At 38.1% G+C, this 17949-nt stretch overlaps 2 protein-coding genes across 2 annotated transcripts; both read right to left on the bottom strand.

The window, feature by feature from the left end:
• Positions 1-103: 103 nt before the first annotated feature.
• On the bottom strand, positions 104-4044 carry LOC131775791 (uncharacterized). The gene is made up of 3 exons (XM_066169307.1): positions 3920-4044; positions 1967-3793; positions 104-1842 (listed from the first exon to the last, which is right to left on the bottom strand). The coding sequence occupies exons 2-3, from the start codon at positions 3621-3623 to the stop codon at positions 1715-1717; spliced, it is 1785 nt and encodes a 594-aa protein (XP_066025404.1). The 5' UTR covers positions 3624-3793; positions 3920-4044; the 3' UTR covers positions 104-1714.
• A 1408-nt stretch (positions 4045-5452) lies between these two features.
• LOC136282081 (uncharacterized) lies at positions 5453-8196 on the bottom strand. Its single transcript, XM_066169306.1, has one exon. The coding sequence runs from the start codon at positions 8119-8121 to the stop codon at positions 6550-6552; it is 1572 nt and encodes a 523-aa protein (XP_066025403.1). The 5' UTR covers positions 8122-8196; the 3' UTR covers positions 5453-6549.
• Between the last annotated feature and the right edge of the window lie 9753 nt (positions 8197-17949).

The following is a 17949-nucleotide window of genomic DNA, read 5'->3' as shown; positions in this document are numbered from 1 at the left end:
AAACAAATTGATCCGATTGCTTTAAGTACTAATTTATCTGCTTCTATACTTTATGGAACAACTATTGATGTATTTACCAGTTATGCTTCTCTTTATAATTTAACAATATCTAACTATTTAGTTTTTAATTTTCTTTATATATTGTAAATGTTTGTTGACGATTGACCCGCCTCGAATAGCAAATTTGCTATCTGCGGGTCAACATAATCTAAATTATTTTGTAAAAAAAAGAAAAATAAAGTGTGTGTATTAACAAGTAGATATTTTAAAATTTAATCTTCGTATCTTGAAGACTGTAATACATTGGAGTGAATAAATAGAATTATGGTTTTACCTAAACATAATAGCTGAAAGCTTTTTTATTATTTGACTAACAATGATGTCTGACTCATTTATGAAATTATCTATCAGTTTACAGAATTACTCCTTTTAGATACAAATTTCATTTATCTGTGTATACTTCATCTTACTCTTAAAACTATCAAGCTGCAAATTCGTTTACCTTTTATTTGAGACAAATCCATTAATAAAACAAATGTATTGTGTCCACATAAGCAAAATGCTTGGCCACTAGTTATTGACCCTTTGACCCCTTACAATGTCTAGAATCTAAGTTCTTCTTACAATATTAACCCCAAATTAAACATAAGGTCACAAGAATGAGGGAAATAATTATTAACTAATGAAGCTCTTGATTATTTAGCAAATTCTCCTTGTCAACACCTTGTAAAATATATTGAGAACAGTATAGAGAATATTCATGCTGTTGTTAGCATGTAAAGGCTTAAGTGGCCAAACCTTTAAGTACAAAATTCCATAAATTCATTAGAGCAGAAACCCTGCCTCTAAAATGCAAGTTAGTAAAAAAAATAATGGGTTTATAAAATTTTAAATGTAATATATCAGTGCATACCAAGTGATATCAGTGACAACAGTACTTTTGCATTTGGACAGGTTTAACCTCTCTGACAAACATAGCTAATTTAAAAAACTTTGCACCAATTTAAATATATTTTTCTTATGAAGTAGGTATATTACTCACATTACTGGTACACAGAATTTGTTGAGAGCCTAGTTATCATTCTCATAACAAGTATGCCTTATTGTGCACCAACTTGGCCAAGAAAAATAACTTGAAAATCAAATATTTTGAGAGATTTAAACTGTTGATTAAAAAAATAATTCAACTACCCCTTCCCAGCCAATGCACCTTCAAGGCGCTTAATTAGAATTTCCTTAGTACCTGCAGTGCTTAATCCTCTACTTCGTAAAGCTTCCTTTAAACTAGGTACTGTCATCAAAGTTGGCTGTATAGCTACCTTTCTTACCTCAGTGGCATTGCAGAACTTTAAATGAGACAATAATGACAGGTTGTCAGCAAAGCAAGTATTGCACTGTTTACAGACAACAGGTTTTAGTGCACACAACACTGATTCTGTCAGACCTCTGCTGCTTGCACAAGTCACAAGGTTAATACTGGAGAAACAAACTTGACAACTGAGCAAATCGTTTTCTTTATTTCTACCACAATTACAAACATTTGATTGGTGACAGTGTGGTGGAGAACGTGATTGGTAGTGTGAGGTATAGCAAGAGGGCATTGGTTGATGTTCTGGGAGGTAAAATGAGCGAACATAATTACTTCGCATTACTTGCCACCATTTACCAGTGGCAGTACTTACATTTGACCGGTTAGTTAAGGTCAAATCTTCCTTCACACCAGAATGTTTGGCCTCTTTAGCCTGCAAAGAGACAATCCCATAGCCCACCCCATACCTTGTAAACAGGAAATTTGCATGATAGGGAATGGCATATCCAATTGTCCATGTTGTGACATTAACACTGGATGAAAAAAACAAAGACATCAGGTTAAAATACATATTACACATTTCTTTCAGTTCTGCAACCTGAGCAGAATTGGTCTCTATTCTATTAAAAAGCCCCCCAGCATTCCTCAGATACTCACCTATCTTGCTAAGAGCCAGTCGTTGGATTGTTTGTGCCTCTGTTTCATCTTCATTTTCTAAAGTGTCAATTAAACAGTAGTAATATCGAGCCAATGCAATAGCTTGATTGCCAATAAGCCTAACTGGTAATTTGTTATACCTGTTAGTTTCATCACTAAAATGTTCTTTTACTTTTGAAGCCAAGTATCCCAGTCCACACCCCCCCTCACCTGTTGCATGCCTTACATGAGGAAAACCTGTCTTCTGCAGGTATTGTTTTAGGTCCTCCTCTGATTTCTGTAACATTTCTTGCTTTCTGGCACGCTCCCCAACACTGTCTATATCAGAAACCCTCAAAAGAGTCTTTTGGGGTTGTCCCTCCTTAACATCTCCATCTCTATTCCCTATAGGTGCTGCCAGGGCAGAAACAAAAGGATCAAACTTTCCTCTTCTTACTGCCTCTAAATATAGGAGATCAATATAATGCTGCCAGGCATTGATCTCACAGTGCATGGGTTCTGGCCTTAACTTGTCTGCAAAATGCCCAATCCTTGGTAGACCTAACTGTCGGATGCCATTTTCAGCCATAAACTGCAACTTTCTGGAATTTTTATTTTTTTCTGAAAGGTTTGAGGGAAGAGAGGCGATAAAATTGTTTACCTTCTCAGTATTAGAGGTTCTCATTTCCATAGTGTAAGGCTTCCAGGTGTCATCTTTACCCACTCCAATACTACCCCCCATAGTGTTCATGTTTCCTTTATGAACATTTGCATATGGGGAAGGATATGTAGCTGCCTGGTTGAGTTCATTGGCAGCCCAGCTCTGCCAGGACATGTCTGCTCCTGGCTGAAATTCAACAGTGCACTCCTTATCACAAACAGTCAAAACATTACCTTCCAACATTTTCATCTCTTCAGTGTGCTGCTTCCAGAGGTCATGCATTATTTGATCTTTCTCTTTTACACTTACACAGTGGAGGAGGTACTGGAAGTCCCTACTTCGTACCTGATCTCCAAAGTTCCAGCACACCATACTTCCTATTGACATTGTCAGCTCATTTGTTTCTGGAGCTCCATCATCTGAGAACTGAAAAATAAAATGATTTTCATTTTCATTGAACCAGACAAGTTTACGAGAAAGATGGGGAACTCTCAAGTGCAAATCAATAATCATAAACACCAGGCCAGTGACTGTGCGAGAAACACCTGATACCCCTGGGATCTGTGTGACATGACCAATGTCTAAACTTTTCACAAACTTGTCAACATTGTCATCTGAGAAGCTGAGCTTGGGTAACCTTAAGTCAACTCCAAGACATTTAATGTTACGTGGCAGCCAGACTTCTTTTTCAGCATTAAAAAATGAACTTTGTGTTTTACAGACAAGATTATACTTTCTTCTAGACAAATAACTCTGATATTTAAGTGCCACAGACTGTTTCAGTACTTCTTCTGACTTCTGAAAATCATTAATGGCTCTCTCAAAAATACCCTGAAGAAATCGGCCCCTCTTATAACTACTCATTAATTTGGTCATGGTTTCATTACTTGCATTGGCAGCCAAAAAATCCCATGCCCCATACAATGAAGCTTCAAAACCCCCATGAATAAATTCTAAAATGTTTTTAGTTTCTTCCCTTCTCCTATATCTAGTGCTCGACTTATAATCATTAATCATTTCATATGATGTGCTAGCAGCATTCCTTCGTCTTCGGGAATATTCCTCTTGCCCCAACAGCTTTTTCACTTTCTCATATGCCTCCTTTAGTTCTCTCAGTGTCTCCTCTGCTTCACTTATTTCTTTGTCTAGTGTCTCTTTCTCTCCTTTTGATTTTTGCAGTGCTCTTTCTATAAACAAGGATAGGGAATCATCATCAAAATAATGACAATTCCAAAACGGCAAATAAATGAATAAATAATAATCAATTCTGTTTATCTTGCCGCAACTAACCCACTTACAAGTAGGAAACTAACCTGATTCCTCCACTAGAGAATCTGTCTCCCTTTGTAAAGCCAAGATATCTTGCTCCTTCTTGGATAAAGCATCTTCTTGGAGTTGAAGATGGCGAAAGTTGTCTTGGAGCGTTTGGCGCTCCTTATGAATGTTAAAAATGGGCGATGTTTCCCAGAAACGATTTACTTGTCATTTCGAATCACATTTGCCCACATGGCCTTTCCCTTTGCTGCATTTTCCGCAACATTTACGGTCTCCTTCAGGGCTACAGATGAAATAAAACACTCGACATTGAGCCTGAGGAAATTCAAGATGGCGGCCTAAACTGATCAACGGAGAAAATCGAGTTTACAGGACATTTCCTTACCTGGATTCCTCCAAAGAAATTGGCGAAAACGACGCCATTTACACCAAAGTCCACTTTCAACTTTCGATTTATGGCACGCTCGGTAACTAAACGGTCAAAATTATACTTTTCAAGGAAGAGGACAGGTATTTTGGGTGTATTTTCTTCGTTTTTGTTCTGCGTTTGTCTTAACAGTGGAGCCCCCTAAGTAAAAAATTGTTCTCTCAGTACCAGGACTCTAGAAATACAGAAATCACAGCGGTTGTGTTGACGTATTGGCTTCTGTAAACCCGTTGCTAGCCGGTAGCGTACCTATCTTAGACGAGCCGTTTCATGGAGAAGTCATTCGAAAAACCTGATTTTTTCTTTCTTCTGCCATAAGTGAAAGGCCATAGTCATTCAATATGAAAAAAAGAAGGTTGGTAAGCTTTATCCAATGTAAAATAAACGACTGAAAAAAGCCCTTTAGCTTGACGCCTTAAATCAGCTCAAGCCGTGAACGCGTCATCACGTGACCTCTAAGATAGCAATGGGAGGAATTTACATAGCAACCGACCATCATGTATGTCATTCGGGAGTTTCACAGGTTCTCACAGTGGGGAAGAGCCCTTGTTAAACCTTACTTGCCAACAACTCCACCCTACTCCCCAACAGATTTAAATCAACTAACCTGCTGTGGCATTAAAGAAATACATGTAGCCTCAGATTTTGCATTGTATTTCTTTTTTTTACACATGTCCTAGTGGCCATGTACTGTGGACCCACTTGATTGCCTTATTGGTCGACAGCACTTTCACATCACATTGATTTAATCTTTTCTTAGGCATTTCTGCACAGTCTGATTCGCCACTACCTCCAGACAGCCCATTAGATGACCCACAACCATCCAGGTCCAATATTGCAGTCAAAACAATTCCCAAACTGGTGGACAACAAAAGGAAACACATGGAAAAGGCACTCTCTCAGGCTCAGAGAGATTATCTAAATTCTAAATTATGTTAGCATGGTATCTGATCTACACACTTTGACCCCAGGATAAGAAAGGTAACCTTATTTGCATATAAAATTTGCCTGTGGATTAATACCTTTACTAACATAAATAGTTCAATAGTCCAAACTAAGACTGATATTTAAATATATCCTTTATTGAACACAGATTGCTAGATTTAGAATAATTTTGTCATCAAGGAAGTGTACAGTACATTGTTATGTTTTGTTATGAATCAAGGTATATTAATTCAAACATATTAAGATGTATTGCTTATTATAATATATGATATGAACAAAATTTAAATGATAAAAAGTATTTGTTAATTATATGGACATCATATTTATCTACCTAGATCTATTCTAAACAATTTTAATCTACAAAACAATTATTTCAGAAGTTTATACAGATAGAGATATAAATTTACAAAATACAAAAAAACAAATCATATTGTTTTATAAAGCCAAATCAAAACTTATGTAAAAAATTATATTTTTGCATGTTCAGAGTCGATGATACCAATAGAAAAATTATCACAAGACATTGCTAATTATTTGTAGTAAAAGAGAGAAACCAAATAATTCATTGGTGACAGTAAATCTTGAAAGTGAGAACTTGAATCATACAATTTGTCTAGCAATTTATGTTAATTATGCAAATACAACAATAAACAACACTTGAAATAGTACAAAATCATTGACAATATATTTCCAGGGGATCATATTCATTTCTTCCTAGCAGAACTTGAAATTCCACCTGCTACAAGTTCCTATACTATAACAATAAAATCATTAAGGCTTAAAATTATGCTTGATAATAAGGTGAAAAGTGTTAAAGCCTTAAATTTCAGGATTGGTTGTGAAAATATGCCTTTTTTTGTTTTCTTAATTTTGAGCCCTGCTAAGATATCAATAAAATAGCAGGATTGTTTGAGAATGTAAACCTGATAGGGAAAAGATATTGATAAATTATGTTCACATGTGAACCATACCATGACTACAGCACTCCAGGGTAGAGATTGAATTGTGCAGCAATATTATGTCCTGCTTTTTCATTGATGTTGAAATAATAAATTGCTCTGAGATACAAGGTTCATCTTCTCGGGTTGTCTCAATCACCTCTACAATGGCTATTTAATTTGTTATCTGTAACCCCCTATTGAGCTTGGATATCCTCAGAGTATCGCAACTTTGGCCCTGGATGCCCAGGGGATAATACCAATTTTGAGAAATGGATTTCCTTGGGGTGTGTAACATGATCTTAGATTTAGGGTATGGCACCCAGCTGGATTTTCCACATTTAAGGCCCTGTCCACACTAACCCGGAAACTTCAGTATCCGAAAACTTTCCTTTTCTGATACAAAAGTTTCCGTATCCACACTAACCCTGATTTCAAAAGTTACTGGATACCCTTGCAAATCAACCCTGTTAGTGTGGACAATAGCCATATCCAGAAAGAAATGTTTTGGGATACAAAAGTTTTTGGTTAGTGTAGTCCTCAATAAAGGTTTCCAGATAAAAAAAAGAACAGCCCAATGCACTCCTTCTAGATCCTTAACCCTGGTCCTACTAGAGCAAAAAAGGAAATATGTCAATGTGGTAATATGTTCCTTATAAAAACGAGTTATTATATTCCTAGAATAAGTTCCTTCCACTGTGTTAAAGGAATAAAGGCAGTCTGATGCATTGTCTGGCTGTAGCCGCTCAAATGCAAGCTGCCTAGCTACAGCATCATCTTCGATAGCAATGCCATGCTTCTCACAAAAGTTGTGGAGAACAAAGCATGCATAAATAATCTCTGGCACAAAAACCAGACCCATATCAATACGCTTGTTTAGAATTTGCCACCGAGCCTTAAGTCTCCCAAATGCACACTCTATAGGATTCCTAGTGCTTCTCAACATATTGTTAAATATTACTTCTTCATTACTCCTGGGATTTGCAAATTCTTTCATGCAATATGGTAACAGAGGGTAAGCCGGGTCTCCAATAAGTGTTGCTGGCAATTTGTCATATCCAGGTAGAAGTTCTTTGTACATCATTGGTAGTTTTTCCTCCTTGAGAAGTTTGTTAATTCTAGAGTTACCAAAAGCTCTCGCATCATGGGCACTGCCTGGCCATTTGACCTCAACATTTATGAACCTGCCTCGCCAATCACAGACAGCTTGTAAATTGACTGTATACTTTTCTTTGTAGCTGAAATAATCATGTGGATTTTCAGTAGGCTGTTTAATTGCCACATGTGTACCATCAATGCATCCAAATCCTTGGGGGAATCCATATTTGTTTTCCATTCCGGTAATTAGTTCGACCATTTCCCTATCATTTTGAGGCAGTTTTATATAATGTTGGCCCATTACCCTAGTTATAGTAGCACATACTTTACGCACTACGGCGGAAACAGTGTTAACTGCCACTCCAAATGTGTTGGCCGTCATCGAAAGTGAGCCTTGATCTTTAAGAAAGTAGAGCGTAAGCGCAAGTTGCTTTTCGACTGTCAATACATCATGTCCTTGTGGACTCCTTCTGGGTTCAATATGGGGGTGAAGCTCATTCGCCAATATCATGAAGACCTTGCGATTCATACGCAAATTCTTTTTCCATTCCAACTCTGGTAGATCCCCGTTGTAAAGATTCAACCACCACTGTTCTGTGCGGCCTGGTATTCGCCATACTCTCCCTCGATAAACATGCCTTCTTTTCATGTTCCTAAGGCGAGCTACAGCGATTTCGTGCTGATTTGCGACTTCTATGCCGATTCTCCTCATTCTACGCTGTTCGATAATCAAATAGATCAACATCAAGCCACAAAGCTGGAAAGCTGCTGCCAAGGACGACAGAGAAAGGAAAATAGCATTTGCCGCCAAAATTTGTCTTCTGTCCGCCATCTTTGTTTTGAGTGTGTATGCGTGTGTTGCGTGCTAGGTAACCACGCAATGACTTCAAACGCACCCTACCCCAGGTCCCCGGGGTCATCAAACGCATATGAAACAAACATTTTATCGACCCGGCTACCTGAGGTACCCCAGGCACCCGGGGTACCCCACTCTCATGTGAACAGGCCCTAAATTAAGTTTTGAAAGACGGCAATTGACTGTAATTACCCGTAAAGTTTTAATCTTCACTAGTTCAAGGTGATGTCCATTCATTTACAAAAAAATAAACACAAATAAAAATATAAAAAATTGTCTGTCGACCTTAGTTTATTTCATCGACATAAAAAGTTGAGTATTACATTTTTTTTTTTTTTGTGCGTGTGTGTTTATCAGTTTTGATCGCGTCGCGTCGCGTCGCGTCACGTAATCCTTTCTTGTGAGAAAAATACAATCGAAATACTCAGTGTGAAACATAATTGCCGGCGATGAGTAGGTCTAGGGACCAATAAAAGAAACCAGCCGTGCTACAAACAGTTAAAAGAAAACAATTTTTTACAAATTGTAAAGCTTTCATTGACGGAAAATGCATGCGATACTTTTAAGTTGCCCTTTCACACTTTCCGATGTCGCAACCTAAAGTAAACAAATATTTCCGTCTTGGTTGACACTTGCACAATAGTTAACGACACGCGGTTTTCAAAACTCTACTTTCGTATAAAATCTGAAAGAAATGGCTAAACGACAGTCTTCTTTAGAGAATTTTTTAGCAAAGGAACAAGAAATGAAGGTAAGTTCGGTGAATTTCATTTAACTTTTCGTTCTTTTTCGTTTCGTTCTAAAAGTGCAGTCAGCTTTTGACGTGTTTTCACATGACACAAATGTTTATTTTTTATGTCGGCAGAAGGAGCTCAAGAGTCTCAAAACCCAAGCGATGTTGGCTCTGGTGAGGTTCAAATTCCTAAACCTCAATTTCAACAGCAGACAGGTATAGTGTGTTTGTCAAAATAGCGGCAAAGCACACTTGACACATTGCTGATGTTTATTTTATTTTATTTGTTTTTTTCTTTATTTCTAGAACCTTGTCGATCTGAAGTTAATGTGGCAACCCAAGGCAGTGCACACATTGAGGAACAGCCCAGCAAATCGTCAGGTTAGCACAATGAAAATATTTTTTACAAAACGATTCACTAATTACTTTTGCTGAAATTTCAGACCCTGCGATTGGGACTTCCGATCAAGTAACCACAGCTATTAAGGAAATGTGGCCTGAAGAAAAAGTCCACAATCTATTTGCCTGTAGGCTCTCAGGATGCTCCAGTCTAAGCAAGGAAGAGCGGGGACGACTTCAGTTTGCAGAAGACGCCAAGAAAACGGAGAAGAAAAAACCTGACAAGTTTAAACATGAATGGATGTTAAACCCATGCTACTGGTCTGTGTGTTATGTGGAGGGCCGTGGATTTTTTTTTGTTTTCTGTAAGAAGCACAATGTGAACAACGCCCAGAAAAGGTCCCAGACGTTCTCAGAAAGTCCTTCAAGACGTCTAAAGGAGGATTCGTTGAGGACACATATGGCTTCAAGTGTCCATTCCTCGGCAGTTGAGGCAGACCTGCTTCAACGGATGTCAGTTTTCCATCACAACTATGTTGAACGAAATGAAGTTCAAACAATGGTTCTTCAAAATGTGTTTGCCACTGCTTTCTTTCTCATGAAAGAATTCATTGCTAATCGCAAGCTGATCCCCCTTCTTAGTTTTATGGAGAATGTTTTAGGACTGTCCCCGCTAAAGCACTTCTCCCACCGTTCACAAGGTTCTGTCAGAGAAATCTATTTAGCTCTTGGCGAAACTGTGAAGCGAAACCTTTTGGAAAAGGCCAGGAAAGCAAAAAGCTTTGGCATACTGATAGATGAGGTTACCGACATATCAGTGGCATCACAGCTGATCTCTTTCTTGCAGTTTTGGGATGAAGAAAGCTCCTCTGTCGCAACAGTGTTTCTCTCTTCTCAGAATGTTTTAGAGAACTTTGCTAGTTGCAACTCAGAAGCCATTACAGAGCTGGTAAAAAAGGAATTGTCTGCCTCTGGATTGGATATCTGCAAACTGATGGGCCTGTCCACAGATGGGGCAAATGTGATGGTTGGAAAGACCAATGGGGTTGCAGCAAAGCTAAGGCAAAGTAATGATAAGCTTCTAAACTTGCATTGTGTCTGCCACCGCCTTGCACTGGCTTGCACAGACAGCTGTGAGGAACTGAAGTTTATCAAAGAAGTGGAAGATGTTCTACGGCAACTATGGTACTATTTTCACAATTCCCCTAAAAAAGCCGCATGTTTTCTTAAGTGCCAAATTCAGCTGAAGAAAATCAGTCTCAGTCATGCTGGCAAAACAAAGAAGCTCCTAGCAAAAAGGCTTAAGAAAGCATGCCAGACAAGATGGCTCAGTTTTGATGCCTCTGTCACTGCAGCCTTGCAGAGCTATGAAGCTATTCTCTTGTCTTTGCAAGAGATAAATGATGCTACAGCCATCGGCTTAATAAGCAAACTCAAGTCAGTAAAATTTCTTGGTGCCCTTTATATTCTTAATGCCATTCTGCCTGTTCTTTCATGTCTTTCAAGGCAGTTTCAAGCTGGCAATTTTCATTTTTCAATGATAAGGCCAGCTGTTAATCGAGCCATCTCAACTTTGACAAATTAAAAGACAACCAACCAACCTTTAGACAAACTACAGGCAGACATTGACTCCTTCACAAACATCTCCGATGATCTGAAGCTCCGCAACGATACTGGCAAATATGTCGATGCCTTGACAAGTAACATCAAAGATCGCCTTGGAAGTTCTCCTGATGTGATCGAAGCCTTTGCCATCTTTGATCCCCTTTTACTGCCAAACAGTGACGATGACAGCTTCCGGGAATATGGGGAGAGTGAAGTTACAATTCTTGCCAACCATTTCTTTCCAGGGGATGAAGACAAGAAGAGGAAGTTGCTTTGCCAGTGGTCACGGGTCAAGTTTTTTCTATCTGGAAAACCCTTTCAAGCACCATCTGGAACCCAAAGCACCACCTTCTTCTTGTCATTTCTGTTAAAGAACAAGGGTATTTTTCACCCCTCCATGATTAAGAGATCTTGTTCGTGGCTGAAGTTGGGCTTTCATTACCATGCAGCAATGCCTGGCGTGGAAGAGGAGGAAGCGTGATTAACATTACCAAAACAAAATTCCACAACCATCTTAGTAATCAGATGTTGAATGCCCTCATGCATGTCTCCATCAATGCTCCAGAGAGCAGCAAATGTGGTGATGTTGTGAAGGCTGCCATAGATCACTTGCTGAAGCAAAAGCCAAGAAGAAAGTTAAAAAGAGCAGCTGCTTCATCCAAGCCTGAAGTCAATTTAGAGTCATCCCAGGTTCAAGTAAGTAAGAAAGTGACGATTTGAAAGGAGCTGAAGTTGCCATTCTCAAAGAACCTGAAGAAAGCCTTCACGAAATTGAAGCTGCAGCTGCAGAAGAAGAAGCGGCAACTGTTGCCACTGCAATTGAACTTCCGGAGCCTGATTTAGATTATGACTCTGCAATTGAAAGTGACTTTGAAAGTGAAGATGAGTTTTGACAACATCCAAATGATCTTGAATTTCTTTACTTTTTTCATGACTTAATTATTTTTTTTAAAAGCAAAGTAGAAATGACTGAACGTTTATACAAAAAGCTTCAATATTATTGTCAGCTTCTTAATGTTAGTAAAAATTAAAAAATTCATTGATTATATAGGAAAATAATAACAATATTTTTGTAACTGCAAGTAAGTGAAGTCTGAATTGTTACTTTGTGATAATCGATGACAGATTATAGGAAATCAGATTACTTGAAACATAAACGTTTATACTGAAACTAAAGGTTAATAAAAGTCAAAGCTACTTGAGAATAAATTAATAAAACAAATGAATAGTCATCAAGAGTACTGTTCTTTTCAGGAAGTGAAGCTTGTTCGAATTTCTGTGAGGAAAGGCAATTTTTGGCAGTGTCAAAACGTCAAATTCATTTTGCTTCTGGGGGCTTCGCCCCCTTGGACCCCCAAAGGGGCTCTGCCTCTGTAACTCACTGGGGGCCTCAGCGGCCCCCAGACCCCTCCCCTCTGTGGGGGCCTTCGGCCCTCAGAGCCATCTACTTTCCTAATATCTCCGCCTACTTGAATTCTTATTGACAACCCTGCTTGTAAGCAGGATCAGCTACCAGAAGGGGCCTTCTTTCGTCACCAGCCCAAGTAAGAATGATGGGAAATAATAAGATGTTACCATGTTCCACTTTCTTGACCAATGCACTTATGCGTAATACTCTTTCATCATGGATACTCCTTGCACAACCACAACTCATATGTATGAAATGTCCTCGTGCATCAGCTACGCCTTGTAGAACGACACTATAGAATTGCTTTCTATTGTAATAGTCATTAGGGTCATTTTTAGGTGCAATTATCAGTACATGGGATCTGTCGATAGCACCTACCAATTGGGGAAAGTAACTTATTTCTTGAAATGCCTCAATTGCCTTTCTTGTTTCAGCTTCTCCCTTTAGGAACTTGATGTATATTTCATGTGCAGCATTTGTCTCGCCTCATGGCTTAAAGAGTGATGAATGTTACACATGTAACGCGTTTGTCTTGCCTTGTGCCTTTAAGAACAATGGATATTTCATTGTGGCGCGCTTGTTTCACCTCATGGCTCAAAGAACGATGTACGTTTCATTGAAGTATTTGTCATGCCTCATGGCTTAAAAAATGACAAATGTAGTGTTTGTCTTGCCTCATGGCTCAAAGAACAACAAATGTTACACATGAAGCGTGCTTGTTTTGCCTCATGCCTTTAAGAATGTACATTTCATGCGTTGCATGCTTGTCTTGCCTCGTGGCTTAAAGAACAACGAATGTTACAAGAGTAGCACACTTGTTTCGCCTCATGGCTTTAGGAATGACATATATTTCATCTGTAGCCCACTTGTTTTTCCTCATGGCTGAGAGATATTTTCTCTGTCTCTCGCGAACTGATCTGCAGACAGTCCAATCAACTCTTGCCAGGATGAACTGCCTCCATCAGATCCAATGAAGTCTTTTGGCCAACTTCTTCAAACCCCCCCCCCCCCTTTGCTCCTGTCAACCTCTTACTTCTAGTACCACTGATCAAGTCCCTTGGCCCCATTTCTGGTTCTGGTCACAACTGGACTCAATCTGCCTGCTGGTGAAGACAACCCGACTCAGGTTGGGTGTATTGGACATTTGCGTAGGGGGGGGAATTATAGTTGTTGCAATGTTGTCATGTGTCATGTATAAGGGCTGACATGAAAAGAAATTTCCCAGAAGTTGATCATCAATTTGACATGTGGCACCTTTCCAAGAGCATTCCTAAAGCACTAACTTAAAAAGCTCCTCTGCTCAAAAGCTCCTCTGCTTATAATGCATTGGGGGAGGTTGTATTTGATAAAAATATGTTGAACGACATTCAACAACTAACATTATGTTGTCATACTGGCAGTTTTGAGGTATATCATAGTGTGCAGACTAAATATGCACCCAAGCGGCAGCACTTCTCCTATAATGGCATGGTTACTTGAACTCGGTTGGCAGCCCTAGACCATAATGCCAACATTGGCAGGCAATAGGCCACTGTATTCAGGGGTGCCAACCAACGGGAATTGCAATACAAGGTAGTGCTTCCAAAAAATACAAAAGCATAGGTGGCAAGGCCCATATTTGAGAAGACAGGCAATGGTCATCTCAAGCCAATACTTGACATCATCGTAGAGAGAAAATGCCTAGAATCAACAAGCAACATTCACAGCACCACACCTTCCTGAAAACATGAAGATGAAAAGATGTCATAGCTAATCACACATCGAGATTTTCAAATAATTAAATGCTATAAATTTATGTTTGCATCGTAGAGAAGAAATTTGTCCTGAAAAATATCATGGTCATCAAATCTTTCAAGGAAAAGGTTACATATCTCTGTAATCCATATTTTCACTAAAGAAGCAAATGCCCGCTATGAAGCCATCCATGTCTTCCACAAGTGTTTTTAAGGTTATTTCATGTGCCTTACAACGGCAACCTCTCCCCATTCCTCCCAGTTCACAACCACCATCATAGACACTCATTGTCAGTTCTTAAGGTCCATTCTAGAAATCAACTTCAGTTTGAACCAAACAGGGGCTGCAAGTCAAAGTGAATCCTTCAACCGAAGTGGCGATCGTAACAAGTGCAGTAGCTAGTTGTTAAACCAAGACAGATGCTTAATCGCTGCGCGTAAGGAGTGGCTGCCTCTGCAGTACAAGATAATGAGTAATCCAACATACATAGATTTTTAAGGTCACATATTGGCCTTTCAAGCCTAATTAAAATCGTGTTTAGAAGGGTTTTGGCCATGAATATCTTAAATGAAATATCAAATATGGAGTTCAAGTGTAAAAAGACATGTTTACTGTTTTCCAGCTGGGACAGTGGGGACGAAGGAGAATGACCTGGTTAGTGCAGAGGCAAGAAAGTAAAGATTTGAAATGATTCATCTTAATCTGGTCATGCAAAGAACACATTTACTTAACTGATTCTTCAATACACAAACCCAAGGGTAAAACTGCCTATGATCTCTAGCAGTTAAGAAGGCTGACTGCAGCAAGTGACATGCCCCTTATGTGGCCATTTATGTACATCACTGCACAAGAAGTAACTGGGTGGAGTTGTTTTGCATAGGCAGTCAGTACAGGTAACGATAAACATGTGTTGGGTTAATCATAAGCATGTGGAACTAAAGATTGAGTTGCAGTCAGGTTCAAGACCTAGCTATATCTCATCCAGTTGTGATTTTGGATAAGATACATTTACTCTTAAAGTATTACTGAGACCCAAAGAGCTTGCAGGGAAATCTCATAAAATCCTGGAGATTAACCTCCAATGAGCCACCACCTACACATGGCCTGGCTTCTTCATGGGACAGAACCAGGAACTTATTGACTTTACAACGGTTTCTCCATTTACATTTCACAACTTCTGAGGTCAATTGTCCTAACTTGAAATCAAGTCTAGCAATACCACTGAGTGAGGTCTATTTTGGGTTCATAGTGTTCTTACACGAGTATATCACATGTAAATGTAATTTCATGTTTCATTTTCAGGTTTTGACTACCATGTGACAGATTGTAGCTCCAAGATTATTGTGAAACAGAACAAGAATTATGACATAGTACATGGATAATGTTAACACATTTTTACTCAACATTCACTAAATTAAACAGGTAAATTATCCCCAGTTGAGGGTTGCATTACAGTACACTCTTAAATGCAAGCGTTTTGTCAACCTTTTCGTTTGGAAAACAAACTTGCAGACTTAGGTGATCAAAACTCAGAGGAGTAATTTTTTGATATCTTGTAGGAATCTTGGAAATATTCACATGATCATAATGGTGACGGTACAGTGACAGCGACAAAAGAGAGTACAATTGTAAGTATACTCAGCAGTTTGCAATAGAGTCCAATTGCTATTTTAAAACTTTAGGGAAAACAACAATATTTATAAAAAATATTTTAAAACATCCCTTTTTCCTGCAGGTTTTGAAGATTCAATTTATGTATATGTTTTTAACTAACATTTCAATTGTTTAATATTTTCATTTTCTATTTTGAGTGATTTTTCCTAAGGTATTTGTTTAATGCCTATATTGAAATTCATAGGTTTTCTTTTTTAAAGCATTATAACGATTAACCTTTCATTTATTTTTTGATGACATGAATGTCTAAGATAGAAGTTTGCAGGATAAGTCAATAGTACTTTAAAGAGTGAATGGTTAACACCCTGTTAGGAAGAAGGCACTATGCCTACATTGATTTTCATTATCCTAATTTGCCAACATTGCTGAGAAAAATGTTTGAAAAAAATTCAACTCCTCTTGTAATATAAGTTTTAGATGAATTGTGTACAAGTCAAATTTCATCTCCTTTCTTTGATGTTTTTTTAATTTTAGTTCAAAAAAGGTAATGAGATCTTAAATCAATAGTTCATCTTTTGGCATGTATTTCAATGCTGCCAATACAGATTGTTTACATACTTGCTAGTTGGACCAGCTTCCTAGGAAAAAAACACATTTGATATTTGCTTCAATAACTAAGCAATGTGAACACACCATACTGACCAATTTTTTTTTTTAGCCACATCAATGTTTTTGAGATCTCATCAGGTTGATTACAACAATTACCAATGGATTGAAGAACATTTTGGAAAAAGAACACAAACCAGTTTCATTTAAGTTTTCCTTGAATAATTGATCATCAACCACTATGCCAACTAAGTAGGAATTCCCTTAAAGCCCCTTATACTACGTGCAATTTAACTTTTGTTTTTCAGTGTCTCCATAGCATAGAAAAGCATGACAGACATGGCAATGTGGTCAGAAAGCTCAAATTTGCAGACAACTATAACTAGTACATCAAGGGTGTTGACAGGAATGACAAGATGATTGGCACCTTCTCTTGCCTGTGAAAAAGCATGAAGTGGACCAAAAAATGGCTTTCCATTTCATTGAAGAAGGGCCCTTGTATGCTCACATTCTATAAGCAAGGCAGCAGAAAACCACTATTGAGATTCAAGCTTGATTGTATCAATGTTTTACTTACTGCAACTGCTACTGAGCCCTCTGCCCTTACACCTCCTGGTGTTGTGTGCACCAAAACAAAACAAGAAAGCAAATACCACTGTGGGGATTGTGCACACAAACCAGGACTTTGTCCAGCACCTTGCTTCAAAATTTACCATACTGAGTGAGACTGAACATTGAAAATGAACTATATTCTTTTCATGTACCTTATCATATGCAATTAATAAGTGCAAATGCTATTTTGCCAAGATTAGAGGTACTTCTGTGAGAAAAACAATTCTGCTAAAATCCAAAATGGCCACCAGAGATTGAAAGGGGTGGGCTAAAATCAGTTTTTATTGGTCTGTAACTCTTAGAATCATTTAAAAATTCTTAACATATTTGAACTTTAATAATTTACATGAAAAGTTGCCATTTTAAAGACAAATTTAGAATCCGTTAAAAATTGAATATGGCTGTCAGTTCGAGTGGTAGGGATGGGCTTAATTGTTAATTTTTTAGTTGCCCAGTACACCCATTTACAACAGTTACTATTTTTATTATTATCACAGCAAGAGTTCACCTCCCAGGATTACCTTGAAACCTCTGTCATGCTTTTACATTAACAATGCAGACATGTGCAGCTCAAAAGAATAATCTGAACTGTAAATGGTTTCCATGGAAGGCGTCAGTTGTAGAATTTTATTTGTTTAGTGCAACAAAGAACACCATTTAGCCTCTTACATACAGTTTTAATGATCAAAAGATCAAAGAGGAATCCTTCCAAAAAATAATTGCAGCCTAATTTATCTCAGAGCTAACCATATAAAGAATAGCTGCTTTTAAACAAAGTAATACCGACAGTGTGATAAAACCAATCATAAGTCAAGGACTCTTAACTACCTTGAAGAGTTGCTTATTGTTCTGATGAGATTGAAGGCAGGACTGTTTGTGCAAAATCTCTAATGCCAATTTGGAATAAGGGTGAGTGTTGCTTTCATGAATTCACACTCAGTGGATAAATTTTTTTTCTAAGAAACTCCCTGGACTCTCTCTTCCCATCACAAGAATACAGAGAACATACCATAAGTGTGCAGAATACCCATTGTGAGAATTACCTTGGATTACAGTGAAATATTTATACAGAGACTATCCACTGCTAGCACATTCTAAAAACTTGGTCAGATTAAATTTACCATAACACATTGAAAGACAAGGTCACTTCAAA

The sequence above is a fragment of the Pocillopora verrucosa genome, chromosome 7 (assembly GCF_036669915.1).
Source record: "Pocillopora verrucosa isolate sample1 chromosome 7, ASM3666991v2, whole genome shotgun sequence".
Lineage (NCBI taxonomy): Eukaryota > Metazoa > Cnidaria > Anthozoa > Scleractinia > Pocilloporidae > Pocillopora > Pocillopora verrucosa.
Note: the sequence above shows the minus strand (reverse complement) of the source record. Positions and strands in the feature narration are given on the sequence as shown.

What these genes read in the sequence shown, in the direction of transcription:
- LOC131775791 (XM_066169307.1), bottom strand. Translation starts at nt 3,623, where the DNA reads ATGATTAATGATTATAAGTCGAGCACTAGATATAGGAGAAGGGAAGAA. An exon ending in ACTGGCTCTTAGCAAGATAG is followed by an intron (nt 1,843 to 1,966) that starts GTGAGTATCTGA and finishes TTTTTCATCCAG; the next exon opens with TGTTAATGTCACAACATGGA.
- LOC136282081 (XM_066169306.1), bottom strand. Translation starts at nt 8,121, where the DNA reads ATGGCGGACAGAAGACAAATTTTGGCGGCAAATGCTATTTTCCTTTCT.